Source organism: Xyrauchen texanus, chromosome 42 (genome assembly GCF_025860055.1).
Source record: "Xyrauchen texanus isolate HMW12.3.18 chromosome 42, RBS_HiC_50CHRs, whole genome shotgun sequence".
Taxonomy (NCBI): Eukaryota; Metazoa; Chordata; class Actinopteri; order Cypriniformes; family Catostomidae; genus Xyrauchen; species Xyrauchen texanus.
This window is the reverse complement of record NC_068317.1, coordinates 17,615,962-17,638,233: the sequence shown is the minus strand read 5'-3', so window position 1 is coordinate 17,638,233 and position 22,272 is coordinate 17,615,962. Positions and strand designations below refer to the sequence as shown.

The following is a 22,272-nucleotide window of genomic DNA, read 5'->3' as shown; positions in this document are numbered from 1 at the left end:
TAAGCTATTTTCATCATGGGACCGACTGATTGTCCCCACAAACTTAAACATTTCTGGTTTAAAAAAAAAAAAAAAAAAGATAAAAGAACTTTGGAAGAGATCCCCAAAATGTAATTTTAAAGTATCAAAAGGAAAAATTCACATGAAAGTATATTTTCATCTCTGTTTTTACTGTTTATTTAAAAGGAGGCAAACTTGGTATTATTTGAATCTCCAATCATTTAGCTACCATCTTATATAGTCTTTTAATTCTCAGATAGCCAGCAGAAGTGACCAGTCAGGTTTAAATCCCAGTTGCGCCAACGGGGCATGTTATAACTCTGCATTACAAAGTGCCCCAATTACAAAAAACTATTTGCAACTCCATGCAGTCAAATATGTATGCGCGTGTGTGTGTGTGTGTTTTGTCATCAATCAATGCATTATTTCGGTCAATGCTGTGGCTTTGTTGTGTATTTATTGTCAAGTGTCAAAATGATTGCTATAGGCCTATAACATATGACAAAGTTAATAAATGCCTTTTATTGACATGAAAATGTCTTTATCTTCTATGCTTTTTAATTAGATCAGATAAAGTTGTTAGAGGGGAATTTTAAGATGAAATATGGTCTTGTTACAATGTGCTCCTCACCTGTTACAACATGCCCCACCTATGGGGAACGTTGTAACATTTCACTTTCTTTTTTTTTTCCGAGGTAGATTACGAAAAAAGTATACACTGTATTCATGAAAAAGACCACATATGTGTAATAGACACGGGTGAAATTCATGTGAAAAAAGAAAAATACATCGAACCCCAAGTACATTTACACAAACTTAAGAAAACCAAAAAGTGTTATTAACACAGCCAAAAATGTCCCGAAGGTCGCACAAGGGTTAACTAAAAGATAGCCTATGTCACAAGATACAGTTTTACGAGCCTTTCATTAGTTAACTTGCCCACGATATTTAAGGAAACAGACAGCAAAGGTAACGGGGCCCCTGTCTGCTGTTTTTCATGCACTAAACAAGCATAGTGGAGTAGTGAGCAGTATTTATTAACCTATTTAAGAAACTGGCAACATTGTGGGACTTTTGACCCAGGGCCTTAAAAATCTTAAAATAGCCATAGATGTTGTAGTATTACTGGCCGATTTTACGTTTCAAAAACTGAATGCAAATTATTGACCTAAATAAAGAAATATCGCCTTTTCCCGTGATCATTTCTGATGTTGACAATCTGTTGTTCAGGTTCTGAATTAGTAGTGCAAACTCCTGTCACCTCATTGGCTACAGCCTGAGACCATACGCACTTGCTCTTACCTTCATACAGCACTCATTTGAGACCAAGAGGACGTTCAATGTTTATCAGATCCGTTACAGAGAAAACAGTTCAGCTTTCTGCACGCTTCCCGTATTCGCTAATATAACCGACCCGGATTTCTGCATTAACATAGAATATTATACTGGATAATACACTCATTTATTAATGAAACAGTTGGCAATACACGATCATGAACGGAGTTTGAATTGGCATGTACAAACCCACGTTCGGATACTTAACCTTTCGGAATCCCCATTCAACAAAAAATGGCAGAATATGACGAGACATTGCACTGTAAATGGCAGACAAAGTGCTTTATTGTTTTGAGCAATGCTTATTGAATGGAGTGTGTATTATATCGGTTTACATCATAACAAATGAGACAGCCCCCTCCCCTCCCCTTTGGTTACTCTCAAAGCATTTAGACTCATATCTCAGAATGAGCAGAAGGCGTGGAGTGCATCTTAATGTTGCACATCGCTGCATGCGAGTCAGTATCAGCAGCTGAAGCGATGCTCTGACGACACTATCACTGCATCTTTTTCATGCCCAAATAGATTTTCGTGAATTTTACAACCAAGAACACCAGAGGCCAAATAAAAAATGCTTCTTTTCCAATTGCACAATGGTTTCCCATGGGCACGAGCAGCGCTCAGTTTATTTAGAAAATGAAACACTAACCAAGGACGCTGGAACATAGATGCCGGGTAATACTTCCAGATAAAAATGCTTTGAGAAAGCCTGAACACAATTTACAATTAACACTATTACAAGATCCACACCTACTCATATCAACAAATTCACAATGCACACTCTTGTCCAAAAGGCTTGCACATAGAATTAGCCGGTCAAGGAGAAATGGTGATCTTTTCTTTGTTGTGTTGTTGTGAACGTAAAGTGTAATGTCTTGTGTCTGTTCTGATGCAATAGCACGTTTCGAAACATCTACACATAAAAAACGATAAAAAAAAAAAAAAATATATATATATATATATATATATATATATATATATATATATATATATATATATATATATATATATATATATATATATATATATATATATATATATATATATATATAAACACTGAAAAATGTCTGGATATTTGTCCCCAACATCCACCCAAATAGAAAATAAAAATGTACTTCTGTTTAAAAAAAAAAAAAAAGCAAAACAGAATAAAATTAATTGGAGTAAAAGGCACGGCTCTTGCACAGTGAATACATTGAAAACACAGTATAAAGCAGGTATGGGACCATCTGAAAAATAAACTGTGGGTATGAGGGTGTTAGGGCAGGGGAAAAAATTAAATAGAAATAATATGACCAAGCAAGGTATATACACTCTTTGACTAAATCAGACTGAACACATAAAATAATGCAACATGCATCTTTTTCTCTTTTTTCCTTTTTTAAGACAGTACTTTTGTGTTGTACAATTTAAAACAGTAACATTCTTCATTTATCTGAACAGCTTTCACTGAATCAGGGAGTGGTGCTTTAAAATTCTGACATTTAAATGTTTAGAATAATATTCAATGTAAAAATATGTGCAAGTGATCAAAAAGTCTAACATACCAAATATGAAGAGGCTTTTACCTTAGAATTTGAAAAGTTAAGAAACAACGTTAATCTCTAATTCATATTACTTGTTTCTAAACCAATGCCATGTACAAAAGTATTCTTCTCTTTTACAGGTATTATGTTTCCCTGGTAAATACCACAGCTGAACCAACAGAATTATGTGAGCAACATTTTGGTTCCGTTCATCGTGTAAAATATACAACGTTTTGCTGTTCATTTGAGTGTTCAAACGTTTAGAACAATACTTATGAGACATAAACACTATTTCAAAGAAAACCAATGTTTTCTAAAGGAGAAGAAGAAAAAGTACATAAAGCACCCCTTCCCCAAACCTCCATGGAATACTGAAACACAACACAAAAGGGTGTGTCCTGGTACGATGCAAGAGGTAAACTATTTTTTGAATGCTGAAAACAAGCATATGAGTGAGAACACATTAAATTGCAAGGCTGCATTAAAACAGTGCCTCATAGTGCTATCGTTGCAGCTTGTAACAGACTGAGTGATCCTAATAAAAAGTGCAACAGTTTAAGGTGCTGATGGCAACTGAATCACTAATGTAACAGAATACACTGATGACTAAAGAGAAACCACTGATCCTGCTGCTTCAGTGTCTTCATTCTCCCTTCTGACAAGTCACTGCAAATCGTAAGAAATAAAACTACAAGAACCTTTGTTTCCAAGTAACTCCGCGCATTTGCCTCAGAACACCGAAGGAACATGCAAAACAGTCTGATTAGACTGTTTGTCCACTAAAGGCAATTGAGGGCAATGGGTCCTCCTTTTGTATATGGCTCAAAGAGCATTTCTTGTTAGTCTCTGTCCAGAGCAGAAAGAGGACTGTGCGAGTAAGAAGAGTTATAGTGAGCAGGTTGCCGTGGTGTCAAGTGCTTCAGGTGCCTCAGAGTCTCTGCGGTGATTAAAAGAAGCTGTTGATGTTAGTGGACAAGAAGCAGAGTGGGTCGTGTGAGTTTGGGTGGGGATTTGATGACCAGGCGTGTGATAAATGAGTCTGTGAAAGACAGCATTACATTTCTCATCAAGCTGTCCATTCCCTGCCTCTACATATGTGGCCTACTTTTTCCACTAACTGAGCATCAAATGAGCTCTCTTTATCTCTCCATCTCCTCCTCTACTTTAAAAGGCAGGGAAAATAACAAATGGAACAAACAAGAATAAGGGACATGCATTAGAAAGCAGTAAAAAGCCCTATTCCCCCCCAAAAAGGTTATAATTGTTGTCATTTTCCATCATTCTCATGGTCCCACAAAAACAAAGAACCAACAAATGAAAATAAAAATGTAAACAAATGGTGGTTGTAGCTGCTGTAAGGGTGCCCCCCATGGCAGAGCAGGTCAGTGAGTGTTCTACACTGCTCTGCTGGCATCCCTCTTTATCCCCATGGACTCAGCTCAACTGTCTGTGACTAGGGCAGAATGGTAGTGATGAAGTCATAGAATCTTTTTGAGTACTGCTCTGGGTTCACGGTGGAAATCTCCGCCCCAGCCTAAGACAAAATAGAAAACCAGCATGTCTGATGTCTCTTAAAAAGCTTTCAGTCATGCATAAATGTTAAGAGTACAAATTATACATAAGAACATCTGGAGAAATACCAGAAATAATTACCGTAATTTCCGGACTATTGAACGCACCTGAATATAAGCAGCACCCACTGATTTTTAAATAAAATATTATTTTGAACATAAATAAGCCGCACCTGTCTATAAGCCGCAGGTGCCTACCGGTACATTGAAACAAATGAACTTTACTCAGGCTTTAACGAAACACGTGTAGCAGCGGGCGCGGTCAAGCGCCCGTCCGGAGAGAAAAGCGGTAAGGGCGCTTACACCTGAGCTAAATTATGTCTAACACCGGTGTCTAATTTCAGTAAGCATGGGGAGAGCGGCATAAAAAGGCAGCAGCCACAGAGCTGAGAGAGTGACACACGTCAGTCTAGTGTTGGCGCATAGAAGAATTGAGAAACTTTATAAAATTGATTGTAAACATTGCTGTGGCCATTAAAAGCCTTACCTGGAACGTCAAGTGCCCTGCTGAAAACTGTCACACTGGTGCCCGTGTGACAGTTTTCCCAAGAAGGACACGTGAAGCAGGGCACTTGAAATTAGACACCGGTGTTAGACATAATTTAGTGCAGGTGTAAACGCCCTTACAGCTTTTCTCTCCCGGACGGGCGCTTGACCACGCCCCCGCTGCCACACCGTATTTAATCTAAACAGTAAGCAAAAAAAGTTGTTTTGACCTTAACCCGTTCGGCAATTTCATTGGTCTAATGAAAGCTTCACGCCGCAAAAAACTGAGCACGTCACAGAATGTTTTTTTTAATTTTTTTTATAAAATTTGAAAGCGGGAAAAATCCATATATTAGCCGCGTCATTGTATAAGCCGCGAGGTTCAAAGTGTGGGAAAAAAGTTGCGGCTTATAGTCCGGAAATTACGGTATATATATTATACTTAAGATCAAAAATTTCCAAAGCTTTTTTGCCACTCATATTCAATGCTTGTGAACAATAAAATGTAACATTTGACAGAGCAGTTCACCCATATATGATAATTTTCTCATCATTTACTCATCCTTATGCTGTCTCAAACTTGTGTATGACATTCTTCTGTGGAACACAAATAGATAATTTAATGGCTGTATGTGTTTTTGTCTGTACAATGCAAGTCAATGGGGTTCAAAACGTTCAAGCTCCAAAAAGGACATTAAGGCAGCATAAAAATTATTTATATGACTAATGTGGTTTAATCCATGTCTTCTGAAGCGATATGATCGCTTTTGGGGAGAAACAGACTAAAACTGAAGTCCTTATTCACTATAAATCTTGACATTCACATTCACCACACAGTTCCACGCACTTGAAGCATGCACAGAACGCTGCACACAAACCAGATAATGTGTTGCCAAGTTAGCAATTTAATGCACAGCTGTGCTATTTTGAAAATGCAGATACATATTAAAATGATAAAGTTCAGTGTTTTGGGATACTTTTAAAATGTACCATTTTCACAAAATGGTTGATCATAAAAACTAGAAAATTAAAAAAGTCTACATCTGATTGATGTATAATGACACTGGCATTGAGTACCTGGCAACCCATGAAACCAGCACTGTGTTCCAATCTGGGTAGATGTCAAGATTTATAGTAATTAAGGACTTTACCCATAAGCAATAGCATCACTTTAGAAGACCTGGATTAAACCACTCGAGTCGTATGGATAAAATTTGATGCTGCCTTTTATTTATAGAAAGTTCTGGACCCCATTGATTTCCATTGTAGGGCTAAAAACACATCTTGCATCCTTCAAAATATCTACGTCTGTGTTCTGCAGAAGAAAGAAAGTCAAATGAGTTAAGACTTGAGATAAGGCATGAAGGCAAGTAAATGATGACTGTCATAATTTTTGGGTGATCTTTTTAAATAAAACTGAGAAAACAGAATATTATAAAGAAGACAGATCTGTAAATAAAGATCATTATGTTCTATTTAAAGCACTCACCCCATGCTTCACCGTCTTGGCTGCATGAGCTGCTTTTTTCTTAGCATCATAATGCTGTAGGATGTCAATAACAGCCATAAAATAGACCTCCTTTCTGGGGGAACCTGGGAGAAAAGATTTAAAGTCCTTTAGGTCCTAGAGGTCATCAGTAAAATCAACACATAAGAAAATATTTCCTGGGGAAAATTAGAGACATTGAAACATTTGCAAAGCACATTTGCTGATACTTCCTACTCCACTCACTGTCATGGCTTTTGATCGCATAGACGTCAATACTGGGGTCAAAGTCTCCCGGTGAGAGGGGTTTAGTGCAGTCCAGAGTGTTACTGGGACTGTCGGGAGGAGTGCCAACCATCCCTCCATCACTCTCTCCTTCCTCATCTCCCTCATTATCCTCACTCTCTACCTCCTCTTGTTCTGCCCTCTCCACGTCATGGATCCCAACCAGAAGACTGTAGTCCATCAACTTCAGCAAGGCAAGGAACTAGAGAGAGATAAGGGAGATTGATAAAGACAACAGAAAAAGAAAGAAGATGGATAGGACAGTAAGAGAGAAAGAGACAAACAAAAATAAGCCATTTCATCATCCTTATCAGGCAGATAGAGTAAAAAAGCACAAATTCTTGAAAATCTTTACCTCCACATCCTTTCGAAGCTTATCAAGGAAGGTTTTCTTACTCTCCTCATCGATGTATATTTTCTGTCCATCATTAATGAAGTCGTTGTCTTTGTATGTGGGGAATTCCTTAGCCTACGGGACAGAGCAAGAAAGGTAAATTACATTTAAAGTGCTTAGGAATGCTGAAGAATGCTAACATATACAATCTCTGGCTCTTTAACAACTTTAAGACCGGTAAGACCCCAGTTCACTTGTAACACTAAAACCAATTTGGTTCCAACACACTTACCATCCATAATGAAATGTCATGTACCACACCAGGGGGTGCTGTAGACTCATAAGAAAGAGGCTGTGCTCTTGAGTTCAGTGCATGCAGTGTCAAATGTTCATCCATATGAACAAAGGAGGCAACTGCCTATTAGTGTGTCTCATTTAGCCGATCTACATTTGTTTAGGGAGACGAGTGTGGGGGAAATCAGGATGCCATCCGATTGAAACTTTCAAACAGTTAGAAATGCATTAGCATGGTTATCACATAACCTAGGCAAGCTGACATAAAACAGCTACAACCTAATGTGACTCTACATAGCAATGCTATGCATTAACTCAGCTGCAAGTAATTACCTACTTACTATTTATTATTAAAGGGTAAGCTCATGCAAAAATTTCAATTCTCTCATCATTTACTCATACCATCCCAGCTGTGTATGACTTTCGTCTGCAGAACACAAATTATGATTAATGTATTAGAATATCTCAGCTCTGTAGGTCCATACAATGCTAGCGAATGGGTGCCAAAATGTTGATGCTCCAAAAAGCACATAAAGGCATCATAAAAGTAATACATAATTGATTTAAATCCATTAAATCCATGTCGTCAGTAATATGATAGGTGTGTGAGAAACAGTTCAATATTTAAGTCCTTTTTTGCTTGAAATTCTTTTTGCAGCTGGATTTTTCGGTATGCATGAAGAATGTGAATCACAAAAACACAAAAAGAAGAATGTAAAAGTGATCTGTTCCTCACCCACACTTATCATATTTCTTCTGAAGATATAGATTGATCCACTGAAATCTTATGGATTACTTTTATGATTGATTTTTGTGATGTTTGATGCGTCATAATTTTTGCACCCATTCACTTGTATTGTATGGACCAAAAAAGCTGAGGAATTATTCTAAAAATCCTCATTTGAGTTCAACAGATGAAAGAAAGTCATACACATCTGGGATAGCATAAGGGTGAGCAAATGATTAGAGATTTAACTTTTTTTTTGTTGAACTATTCCTTTAATAATGAAGTAATAACTTTTTATGGTTTGCTCAAACTGAAGAAAATGAATCCAGGAAACAACATTTTCTTCATGCACTAGTAATTCTTTGTCATTAGCTCATTTGGGTAGCCTCCAGATAAGACTCCAGTAAAAAACCTTATAAATGGACTTTAAGTCTTTACCATTCACAGATTTCCCAACATTCAAAAACAAATATACATCTGTCAGATCATTGTGAAATCTAGGTCATTGATAGCTAAGGTTTACCCTGCTAATGGGTAGAAGAGCTGGGCTCTATCAGGTACGGGCCTGACTGAGAAAAGCAAGTCAAATCAGATCTACAGCTACAACAATCAATGCTATTACTAAAGTCAGTAACAGCATTTGTTCAGCTCTTGCACATCTCAGTTCTTGGTGTTCAGGAATAATTGTTTCAAAATTATTTCTTTCATATAAGCTCATCGTGACTGGACAAGTTCAAGCCTGATCTCATGAAAATTACATGACTTGTTAAAATTTTGTTTAGTACATGTATAACTACAGCTCTGAGGTGAAATGTCCACTGAGTAGTAAAATAAGTCCACTGAAGTAAAATTTTCTCCCTAACAAAAGAGCTTAAGGTTAATGCTCCAACGAGTTTGACATCAACAAAACCTACTTCCCTATCATAAAACTTAACCAAGAGGGTCATAAAGAGTAAACGTGACATGAAAAACATAATGAATTAAGTAACTATGTAATTTTGTGGTACTTCTATGACACTTTCGGCACAGGTGTCGACTTTGGTCAAATGTACAATGCTCTATCAGTTCAGCAACTGTGCGATTTCATTTACAATATTCATGAACTCATATCTGCCATTTTACTTGAGATTTTGTGTGAAAGGAAATAAAAGTAATTGTGTAGCACCTCTAGTGTTTATTTCAGCTGGAAACTCCTGTGATAAAAAGCCTCTTTAAAAAATTATTCAGCAAAAATTTTGTGAGTGTTTTAACATGATTCTATGAGACCAGGTTGCAAGTTCCTGAAAACCAAACAGGAGTTGATGATGTGTAAATATATAATGTATTCAGGATTTCTGATATTGGAAAAAAGTAATTTCAGTACAAGCCAAATACAAGTTTCAAATACATATATTTATTGGGACTGAAGAGAAAGTTTTGAGTTTGTTTTCATAGTACATCAAATGTTTTTTATTATAAAATACCAATAAAATGTATTTGTTCCTGCTCTAAAATGTTATATGTCATTATATGACCCCAATAAAGAGCTTAAAAGTGAAGTGATGAACTGACTGTGCAGAACGCCCTATGACTGCAGACTGAATATTTTTTTTAAATGAAGAATAATATATGTATTGTAATAAGGCCACGGCTATTTTAGATCAAAGCAGAGGTTAAAGGAAGAAAAACATTAATAAAATTATCTACATGATGCAAGTCAATTCAAGAAAACAAAAACACATTTAAAAAAACAGAACACATAAACATTGAAGCTGCTTTCTCAGAAATATGCTAAACCAAAGTCCACATTTGCGCAGACATGTACAGGCAAAACTTTTAAACACATTTTTTTGCTGAGACCGATAAGTAATAATCTTTGAACCTGGCCATCAAAAATGAAGGGGTTTATACGGTTTCCTAAAGATCTGCACATAAAGAAACCTGAATACAATTCAGACTTTGGAATGCACTCCCTTCAAATATTAGAGATGCACAGTCTTTAAGTAATTTCAAATCTTTATTGAAAACGCATTTTTTTTAGGCTAGCTTTTATTTGACTTTTATTTTATTGTATTTTATCTTGTTTTTTTTGTTTGTTTTTTTTTCTTTTTTTTCTGTGATGTATTTTTGTTTTGCTTGTTTTATTATGTAAAGCGCCTTGAGAAGCTGCTTTAAAGGCGCTATATAAGAATAAAGTTATTATTATATTATTATAGATTTGCTGGCATTGTTTTCTGTGTGCAGCTATGAATGAAGGACAATAAGTGGAGATGTTTGCCTCCTTATATCTCCCTCCAAAACTGCATATGGAAACGGAGGGCTTTGCACACTCTAGAAAGTGTCCAAGAATATGCCAGGATTAGAGACTACAGCCCTGTGACAGAATAAAAGGATTTAAAAAAAGGAGTTGTGTAACCTTATGGCATCTTTGACAACCAGTGGACCATCTGTTATTCAATCCACAGGCCTCTGGGCCTGGACTTACACAGAGAACTTGAAACTTGGAAAATAAATTAAGATCCAATGCCACTACTCCTCTATGCAATAGAAAATTAAAACACGCATAAAATATTTGCCATGTTTTACTACATAAAAAGAGCAACTATTTTGCTTTCAATCTCTGTATATGATTGCAAACCATATGATCAAACCCATTGGAAACTTACAATTTTGCCATTTGTATGTGCAAGGGCAAGAACTATGTGTATAGAATGCATGACAGACCTTTGGTTAGATTAAAAATAGAGCTCCAATAATACCTAATAATACACATTGCAAATGGCATTTTAAGCAGAAATAGCTAACTCTTAATCCAAAACCTACTCGGCGTAAAGTATTAGCATATCTTATAATATAAACAAATACAGCCTAACCATTGACAATAAATCAGCCTTTTACAGCCCCAGTGTTGATACTGCTGAAGCTTACAGCCTCTTGTTTTAAGCTCAACAGTTTAAAAAAAGCACCATGGAATTTCAGCTTCACCTTGAGACACTAAGTATAGGATAGATCTAAATCCGTGTATCCGATAATCACAGATGGTCTAAACTCAGCACACCTTACTCTCATACTCATCCTATTCTCTCTAGTAAATGAAGGTGCTCGAAGTGACAAATTATTAGCTACTGCAGAATGAAACATCTTTAGCAAACACACAAGCACAACGAGTTGACATGAAATAAATTCTTAACACAGAAAACAACATAGTACTCATGACTGTTGAAAAAAACAAGACGTCATAGGAAAAGCAATATTAGCCCAGGTATGGAACTTATTGCTTTCCCTGCAAACTCCCAAATTTCCATTTGCATTTTGCTCCAGAGATTGTACTTGAGGGTTAAACTGACCTTTTCTTTGTCACTTGCCTCTCTGGAAACAGTAGATCCCTATTGAGAAAAAATTAAACATGTCAAATCATATGATAATCATCATCTGGTATTCACATCTGTGAATTTCACTGTGCAGCCATATTTCATATTCTTTACCTTCAGGTCATATTTCTTATACACAGACAACTGGTGACTGAACACGTTGCGTGTGACTATCATATACGTCTCGTCTCCATCTACAGTGAGTCGGTACATGCCGAGGAACTGTGGCAGCAGTGTGGTACCATGACATTCCACAATATACTGTGGTGAGAAAAAGACTTAAATCCATGTGGCTGTTGAAAGCTCATTAGACATATTATTAAACACATTTATTAGCATTTTTGTTAAATAATTAATACTGTCTTATGCAAATGAAGATTTGTGGCAACATTTCAATTGAAGGCATATGACTGTAGGATCTATAAAACCTATAATGAATTGTTAAATTTCAATTTAAGGTGTGTATACCACTTTTTTGTCAGGGTACAGTTTAGTTTGTGTACATGAGAATGAATGTGTGTGCATGTGTACACACCTGGTGATATTTCTTGAGGATGTTGTGCATCTCGGCCACGTCCTCGCTGCTGATGGTCTTGACGACGTACCTCTTGTCGTAGGATGTGTGAAAGCGAGCACCACTGCGGCCCTGAGCTTCACTGACGAGGGGTGCGCTGCGGGTCAAAGAGTTCTGCCAACACACATGGGATTAAGGAAGATGTCTTAATACATATAACACACACACACACAAAGAACCTTTACATTCTCTGACATACAAAAGAGAGAGCGATAGAGAGAGACTCTTATTGACACCTTCATTTAGAGGCAGAAAGTGTTAACAAAATGGTGATATCTCTCCATCTAAATCACACTGCATTAGAGGTGAATGGTAATTTACAGCAATAATGTTAAAAAGGAACAGCTGCTTTTTTTCTTAGTAGTGCAACTTCATCCACCACCAACATTTAAAAGCAATTGATTAGCACCATGAAACTCATTGAGATCCAGGGGCCGCAATACAAGAACGTCCTAATGCTTTATATCTTTCTATAGGGTTCTTTCTTATCCGTGTTGTAACCATGGTGATTTCATTCAGAAAACTTGATCCAATCAGATCTTATAATCCAGCCCCTGATAGCAAAATTTATATTGTGACCAAAACATTTATAATGCTTTAACACTTGAGCTTTTGGTGCACAGTTTAGTTCACCTGGATGGTTTTTGGACCCTTTTCCAAACTATTGTCTAAAATTGTTGGATGTTTTGTTTACTGAGATTCTTTAATGGAAGAAAGTTTCCCTTTAGGATCAGGGCTAATGTAGTTGTAGCCCTGTAATGTACTTTACCAGATATTCCACTATGAAATGTGATTTTATTTTTAAATGAACAAGACATAACGCAGACTAATGGCTACAGCAGAAGCATAATATACCATAAATCAACAGCCACAGAGATCATGGTCGGTTACTGTTAAAAGTCATTTATACTTCCAGAACAACACTGATGCACTGATTGCACTCCATTGAAACAGTGGTCTGGAGTATGGATCATTTGGACTCCAGTACAGTTCATAATTGATGTGAAAGTAATCTAGACTAAGTGAACCAATATTGATGACGTACAATTTACCTATCTGGGTGAAATTAATTTCACTGATGCTCGTCTGCAAAAATTGACTTGCTGTGCAACTTGGATTCTTCGCATCTCTGGCAATGTGTCCATGGCAGACAGATGCAAGTGCCACTGTTGTAGTGCATGGACATTTTGGTTGTAAAAGCAAAGGAACAAAACAGTAGGCACCATGAATAAAACAGTGAAGCTGGCACTGAATTTTCTTTTCTGAGTTGTTACCTAGCTACAATGGTAAACAGATGCTACTAGTACTCACGGTGGCAACATATCATGATTTGTAACCAAATAATACATTGGAAAAAGAGACCTATGGGGGCTGGGGGAGGAAGGTTGAATTTAATTTAGTTTTCAGACCAAGCAATTGAACCGAGTGTGTAACATTCCTCCCCACCTGACCACTTAGAAAACCTGACAGTTTTCTACATGAAAATGGAGTGGTCTGCTGTTGTGTCGGAGCGTGTTTGTCCTAGTTTCAGAAAAAAGTTTGCCATGGACACATAATGCACTTGAAAGGACTGGAGGGTTGCTGTCTCTGCTTAGTGTGGATGAGTGATAGATACAGCTACGTATAGTTAGCAGCTCAGACCACTATGTACATTTCCAAGGTCTGCGACCTCCAACCACAACATAAACTCTTTTAGCCAGTAAATAAAAAATTTTGACCGATAAAACTTCCAAATTTCCAACAGATTCAAACAATGTCAGACACAATTTCTGGTAAAAAAAGGAAATAAAAAATTAAGTCAATTCCATCCCAGTGATGTCAGTGCAAAGTCCTAATACGAGACTACAGCGAGTTGTATCCCAAGAGGGCTACACTGGCAAAAGTTGTCTGGGTCATTCCAGTCTCTCGCGCATCAGTAGAGAATTGCTTCTCACTACAGAATTGTATTAAAAATGCCATTGTTGTAGCCACCTTAAAGTCATTAGGTTTATGTGTTATGTGTTAAAGTTGAGTTTTTTTATGTGCCATTAAAAAGTGTAGAAAATGTATATATATACATTTTCCTATGTGAGAAATTATATGAACTAGCTTAAACTATTAAAACTAATGATTATAGCTACTTATAGTGCCTAATATAAATGTATATATATACATTTTCCTATGTGAGAAATTATATGAACTAGCTTAAACTATTAAAACTAATGATTATAGCTACTTATAGTGCCTAATATAAAAACACTCAAAACAAAATCAAAGAGCAAGTGTGTTTTTGTATTTGGCACTAATCCCATGACATTATGGTGTAGAAAAGCAATTATAAATGGATAAACACTTATTGTTCAATTAACATCACTAAATAAACACTTTAATAAGATAACTAGATTTTTTTCCCTGTTTCCCTGAGCCTACCTGGAAGTCCTGGTCATCGATGTTGAACTTCTCTCTCAAATTACGGAAAACAAGAGGGCAATACTCCTTGAACTTAAAATGGCTTGGCATATTCTCTCTGAAAAGCAAAGCAACAAAGGGATTCAAGTGAATTCACATAAGAAACATCTGTAGGTTTCTGTAATAACACAAGATTAAAAATGGATGAGGGAAAAGTCAATAAGCCATTGTCAAAACAGTGAGGTTCAGAAAGAGGGGAGGAGTTTAAGAGGAACTCACTTGTTGAAAAGGTGGTTGTCCACCTTGATCTTAGAGTAGGCCTTGAAGTCATCAGGCATCAGCATGATAGGGATCTGAACATGGCTCAACTCGTTTATCTAAAGAGAAACAGAGAGATATTTAACTATTAGCAAACTGTTCAGGGTTTAGATTTTTGAATGGGAATGAAATGGGGAGGGTATTATTTAGATAACAGGGTTAGTAGGGTTTATGATTGCCAATATAATGATGACATACAGTGGGGCCCAAAGGTTTGAGGCCACTAATGCTTCTATTTAGCTGGAATAGCTAATATTTAATATGTTAATATTAAATAGTTAATATGAATAATATTTAGTGCAGAATCTTAAATGGCTGATTTCTTTTTACATCATAAGGTTTCATTGTTTTCAATTTTGAAAATCCCACAACTTAACCGTTAGATTTTGAATCACAGATTTTCAGTGTGGTATCATATGTTTAGACCACACTGTATATAATACAATTTAATTATATCAAATAAGACTAAATCGGCCCTGTTGGCCCTGACCCTGTTAAATTAATTAAATGGAATGAGCACTTATTTTAAAAGATATTTACAAAACATTCACACACACAAAACACACACACAAACACAAAACACACACAACATGAAAAAGTGCATTATCCATTGAAAAGTCACCATGTTTATCAGCCAATGCTGATGATCTCAAAATCGGCAAATATACAACTAGGGTTGAGAATCGTAAACAACTGTATAATTCCAGTTCCGATTCCTCTTAACGATTCTGGTTCTTTAACGATTCCAGTAATTCTTTTAGTAACTTTTTAAAAATAATAATTTGGAAATGAGAAATGCAATTCTTATTGTATTTACTACCCTCTGCTATCTGTTACCAAATAATGAGATCATTTCAGATTTCTACAGAGCAGATATCACCAATCAGATATAAAATACAGTTCTTGTAAAAGGTGTGTTTATTTTATGAAATTCCATTTATTACAACAAAACTTGTGTATCTTTAATTATACATTTTCATTTGACAAACCAGTCAGTAACTGCACTGCTTGATTTAATAAAGACATAGTTCATCATTAAATAAACAGTGACAGTTCCAGAGACAGTTTATACTGTGCTATGTAGTCTAATGTTGTACTTCAGGCTTGTGAGACTTCAACAGTTCTTTTTAATTTCGAGTTGGACATTCATAACTTGCACATCAGTATAAGATTACTTGTAGCCTATACCGGACTATAAATGGAAGCACTGTATATTTCACGTTGTAGATTCAAAAGAACTGGCTCATTAGAACAGTTCTTTCAGGATCAGACTATACCAAAAGCACCGTATATTTTGAGCTGTAGATTCAAAAGAACCGACTCCTTTGAATAATTCTTTCGGGAATCAAAACGTATCGGAAGCGTGTATGTTTCGCACTGTAGATTCTAAAGAGCTGTATGTTTTACGCTGTAGAGTCAGTATAGGGCAGCGCTGCTGCAGAGATGTGCTACTAGAAACAGTGTCAGAGTATTTCAGGATGGTGTTTCAGCCACATTGGCGGAAAATTGCACACTGGAGAACTGTTAACAGAACCGAAAGTCATGAAGATCATACGATTCAGGTATTTTTTTAAAGAATGGAACCGGTTCTGAACAAGAAACGGTTCTCGGTTCCCGACCCTAATTGCAACACAACAACCCCAACACCTAAAAAACTCCACTCGCTACCAGTCAGAACTAAACATTTCACAGCTTTAGCAATGATCATAATTAGCATGTAACATTAAACCAACCAAAGCACACAGGCACTGGGTGGGTGCTGAGATGTGCTGGTTACAGAAATGTCAATGTGAGTGATATGTTCTGGCTCATCAGATGGCGATGTCTCTGTGACACAATGCACTGCTTTGCTCAACTCAGGAACTGAAACAATGTGCTACATTCAACAGTAATCAATTCCTGCTTCACACAGTTTGCTCCTGTGAAAACAACACTATAGCATTCTGTAATAAAACTGAAATAACGGAAATTACTGCTGCCCAGTGAGATTTGGGAATTTAAACCTGTTGTTGCACATAAGTTTTCTTTCCAATGAAGAAATCTGGTGACTCATCTGTTCTTTCCATCAATTAAAAATAAATAAAAAACATTTACATTTACATTTTATGCATTTGGCAGACGCACATTCAATATAAAAAACATTTATAAAGAAATAACAATAAAAGGTTTTTTAGCACTACTTATGCCAACAATATTTTTTTTAAAAATAATTTCAGCTTTTAATGAGACTTTGATTATTCTTTTTTCTATAATAAATAATAAAACTGACTCCAGAGGGTTGCGCCACATAAAAAACAAAAATACTTGTTAAATAATAGTTGATTTTGATAATTGATTAATCTTTGATTATACATTTTTTATTTATTTACAGTATTTGATTGAAAAAGTTATTTAAAAAAGAATAAGAAATCATAAAGGGTATAAGGATTAGGTTCAATTCACGGTACTAATTTCACGATTCAATGTTCCCACAAAATATTGAACAAAGCCTGAATCATGAAAAGTTTAGTTGAATAAATAACTGTATTACTACATTTAGGACAAAACAGTTCCTTTCCTTTACTTAACAAACTTAACAAAAAGTACAGTTCATTAAAGTGCAAAATGATCCATTGGGATGGAGTGGGACTTAAAATCAGCCCAGCAGAGGGCAATGGTGACACCAGAATAGAAATATTAATAATTCTGCTCAGTTGAAAAAAAAATCATAATTATGTTACATTCATATACTGATACATTCATTAAGTATTTTAAATTAATATTGTAATTTTTTAAATAGTATTGTCACTGACTGCTTGTTTCTAAAGTATATAAAATAAAATAAAATAAAATGTTAACGGTAGTGTATGCTTATCCAGTAAAATAACGTTTGCTATAATATACATTTATTGGTGAAATTACATTTGGCATTATCAGGACTATGAAATATCAGGATCCTTAGCATTATTATACATTATATTCAGCTTAATATACAGTATATAGTGTAATATAGTACAATAATGTACAAACGCAGTGCAAATTTACTGTTGCACAGAAAAGTCTCATCCCAGTGCTCAATGTATGATGATATGTTACATGATGAGGAGAAAAAACATCTAAAACACATTAAAAACTGACACACTTTGACCTCTGAGACATTGGTGGGATTTTAATGAGAGCTGCACAATCGATTACATTGAAAATGAAATCGAGATATGATGTTGCGCCATTAATAACTGCAAAGCACAGTTTAATCAAAATGATTGTGGCCCTTTTTCCATTGTGATCTGTTTGATTCACGTGGATGCAATAGCTTGCTCAGTGAAGTTTAACGGAGACTCGCTTGTGGTAAAGACAAACAACAAAATATGCGGAAATTACATGCATGATTTTTTATTTATAACGACTGTGTTTTTGTAAAACACAGAAAATAGCAATAAAACAAATTATGAGCTGGTAGAAACAACTCTTAAGTGCATCAAACAACACAATAACTGTGTGAACGCACCTGATGCAGCAACCAATTCACATCAAATTTAGGGTTTTAAAAAAAAAGTGTTTATAAAGTGCTCCCGTGTGACTTCAATTTGTCTCCATTGTTTTTTTGAACGAGTTCCATCATGCAACAGATTTTTCACTGGGCTGTAAATTGTCATCACTGAGTTTCTCCATACTCACCGAATATATCCAACAAATCAATAATAACATTTTTGATAATTTCTGCAAAAAAAAAAGTAAATCTGAGGGAATCCCATTGCTTTCCTTCATGTTTGACAGCGGCAAAACAAATGCTTGAAAAGCTTGAAGCAGTCGCACATATCCAAAAGCACAGCTGCCATTGTGTCATCTCCATAATAACAGTGTAGCATCTCCTCCACATTGTGCGTTCCCTATCAACATCCTTCTAAACTTTCGTGGGGCCGCAGACAGTACACATACACATCACAGCTAGCATTTAATCTTCACCTTCAGTGCTGCGAATGAGACACAAAAACACATGCTTATACCAAGAATCCCTAACATTCACTTAAAAACGCCATTAGTTGTGTAGTAAAATGTGATTAGAGTTTGAAGTACTAAAAACAGTAGGCTACGAATCTGAAAATAGCAATATATACTAAACACTTATATGCTGAAAATACATTTTCATAAATGTTTTATACTGATATAGGTCACATACATATGCGCACATATACATATGTGTGTTGCATACATATATATATATATATATATATATATATGCAACATAGGCCTATGTTTAAAAATGTGACAAAAATTGCCATTTTCATATATTTAACATGTTTTTTTAAACATTTGCAGAATTTAAATTTGTACATAAATGATCAAATATATTAACTCTAAATGTATTTGTTCATATTAGGGATGTGCACGAGTAGTCGTTCTGCAATAATTATTCGAATAGTAAAAATACTATTTGAATTTCGCAAAGTTTTGCTTTGCTGGCCATATATACAGTGAGATGCATGTTAAATCTTGAACATACAAACTAAAACGGGCAGATATAACAGAATGCACTGGGTGGCGCTGTTGAGTTTGGACACAAGATGATCGCATTTGTTGAGCAAACGGTTCTGTCAGTACGTTCAGATGGACACCAGAAAAGTGGGTTATTGTGAGAATGTGGCTTAATGTGAGAAAGCAGAGTTCCTGTTTAAATGTACTGGATAAGCGGTGTACACTTATACTCTCGTATATGTGCAGCTCTTCTGAAAGCAGCGTCCCCGTAGCAACGTAATCCCCACAACGCTTCTGTAAACAACAAACATGTCATCAGAGAGACTATGCTAGCTGAGGTAAGAGACATTCCATCATTTAAACTGGTGTGTATAAATGAGTATAGCTCATATATGAGTATATATGCCGAGTGTTTATACCTGTCCTGTATGTTAACTGTGTCAGTCTACTTCAGTAGTGGTTTCTTTTTCTTCGCTTTGCGTTAGTTAAATGCTTTCATTCTATTCTTTTTTTCTTTTCACGCATTGCTTGTTTAAACATAAAAAAAAACACGGGACATGATATAAGCTTGTTTTGATTATAAATGGAAGCTTGTTTATTTTAATTCTTTTTCTTTTTCATTAATTACCTTCATTTAAATAATATATTATTTCTAATTATAATTATATAATATTAGTTATAATATTAGAATGTTAATTTTTTATTATCTTAAATATTTGAATACCAAATTATTGATGAATGCCCATCCCTAGTTCATATATAGCATATATCAGATTTCAATATCAGACAATGTAATAATTGCAACAGGCATAATTATTGAATCCTAATTTGTGTTTTTAGTTTACAGATTTATTGCACGTCTATTTCAACCTTAGATAAGTTTTCTCACAATGTCTGATGCAAAATTTTACTACAGAAATTATTAAACGTCTTCTAACACCCACAGGTTTCACCTAAATGTATGGTATTTTTGTTTGTAATTCTTTCTTTTTTTTGCTTGCTAACTGCATATTCATGTATACTGCACTCAAATATTTACACGTAATTCCATTTACAATGTAATTAACACAATTACAGAGCTGTATAATGATGATTTGTGAGTTTTCACTGCAAAACAACCCCCCAAAAAAGTTAAAAATTGTGTTGCAAAATTTGAGAAAACCTGCAGCAAATTTAGTCATTTTGGGCCGCAAAAATCAGAAAAAAGTGCGGCAGAATCCTGGTGGGACTGAGTAGTGGTGCACCGGACCACAAACATGATCTGCATGGATTCATCAGAAGGAAACCTTGCCTGCAATCTCGTCACAAAACTCAATGTCTAAAGTATGCAAAAACAAACAAACAAACAAACAAACAAACAAAAAACACTTAGACAAGCCACAACTTTTAGAACTAAGTGCTCTGGTCTGATGAAGTTAAAATTGAACTCTATTGCTACAATCACTAAAGGACAAGCATTTGAAGAAAATAATACATTGCCACACTGTTAAACACAGGGGTGGGTCTATTAAGCTTTGGGGTTGTGTGGCTGCCAGTGGCACATATTGCAAAGATTGAGGGAAGAATGGATCCTACTAAAATAATACCAACAAATCCTGGAAGCTAATGTTTCACAGTCAGTGAAGGAAATGAAGTTGAAAAGAGGTTGAATATTTCAACAAGATAATGATCTAAAACACCTCAGAATCAACCATGAACCACCTTAAGAAATGAACGATTAAGGTCTTGGAATGGCCTTCACAATCCCATTACCTAGACTTGAATATTATTGAAAATCTCTGGGTAGATCTTAAACATGTGCATGTGGGACACCCTAAGAATATTTCTGAACTAGAAGCATTCTGTACAGAAGCGTGGTGAAAAATTCCTAAAAGGTAGAAAGACTGTTAGCAGACTAAAATAACATTTAGAAGCTGTGATTTCTGCCAAAGGTGGCGTGACTAAGTACTGCCTGAAAGCGTGTCCAATCTTATAATAAATGTGCACAATGATTTGGAAAAATATGTTTAGTTTAAGTGTGTTCAATGAAAAGATTGTGTTGTCTTTTTTTTACTTAGAAAATCAACATGTTATTTGATCAGGGGTGCCCAAACTTTTGCATACAACTGAATTCTTTATTTGTATTCAGAAAGCCTTTACATACCAAAAATGTGGTGTCTCCACAATTTGTTACTGTAGTGCTATTGTTAATAGTCGCTAATAGTTAATAGTCGTTAATACTGAATCAGCAGTCAAGATGTGTAGTTAATTTACATCAAACATCTTTAAAATGGAAAACAATTTTCTCATGTGTGTTCTCTTAACATATAAATGATATTGCTGCAACCTTGCATGCCTATTAAAAACAATTCACTGACCTTATGTGGATTGTCTTCATAATGTATTCCATATTGCTGCATTTGTTGCCTTTTAATCTTACGTGAGTTCAATTATATCTCTATAATAATATATCTATCACAACATCTTTCTCTTTGTATCACCTTTTTTAATAAACATCTTTGATCTTAAGTGTTTTTCTTCACCAAATACTAATACTTTTGTACAGTGACTGTCTGCACTCTTTATGTAGGTCTTTGTATCAAAATGCCTTTGTATACCAAAAACGTCTCCACAAAATTACACAATGCTGTACTGTTGTATTTACAGTCATTAACAGTTGTGCTGTTGTTAAATTTTAAAGTATCTAATAATGGGTCAGAATGAAGATGGGTTTTGTTTGCTATTTTGTTAGATTTTGTATAGACTATTGGAGTGTTTAAATGTTGTCACGTTTAAGGGTTTTGAACAATTGTATAACACGAGTAGATGTTCAAGGTTAAAAAAATTGTTGACTATTTGTTTTAACTAGAGATGTCCCGATACTGTTTTTCAAAGAACGATTAAAAGTACTGATACATCATCTTTGGTACTAGCTGATACCGGTTTTTTGTTTTTATTCTAAACTCCATATCAATTTTTTAAAACTCCATAGCAACAGTTTCAAAATGGTGTTTAAATAAATTAATTCATTAAAACTTGAAATCAAATGAAAATATAACAATGAATTTTCAATACAATATTGTATTTTTTTTATCAAATGAAATGCTTATATACAGAACCTCACAACACAATCTAAAATACAACATTAGGAGTTATATTTTGTC

At 35.3% G+C, this 22,272-nt stretch overlaps 1 protein-coding gene across 1 annotated transcript in view; it reads right to left on the bottom strand.

Moving 5' to 3' along the window:
- Positions 1–2,406: 2,406 nt before the first annotated feature.
- LOC127634999 (phosphatidylinositol 5-phosphate 4-kinase type-2 alpha-like) overlaps positions 2,407–22,272 on the bottom strand; it is a 39,204-nt gene continuing 19,338 nt past the window's right edge. Inside the window, exons 2-10 of the mRNA XM_052114806.1 lie at positions 14,636–14,733; positions 14,378–14,474; positions 11,930–12,082; positions 11,509–11,655; positions 11,371–11,409; positions 7,045–7,158; positions 6,651–6,891; positions 6,408–6,511; positions 2,407–4,395 (exon numbers count right to left, since the gene is read on the bottom strand). Coding sequence (XP_051970766.1) covers positions 4,315–4,395; positions 6,408–6,511; positions 6,651–6,891; positions 7,045–7,158; positions 11,371–11,409; positions 11,509–11,655; positions 11,930–12,082; positions 14,378–14,474; positions 14,636–14,733 — 1,074 coding nt within the window. The 3' untranslated portion in view covers positions 2,407–4,314. The remainder of the gene's footprint in view (positions 4,396–6,407; positions 6,512–6,650; positions 6,892–7,044; positions 7,159–11,370; positions 11,410–11,508; positions 11,656–11,929; positions 12,083–14,377; positions 14,475–14,635; positions 14,734–22,272) is intronic.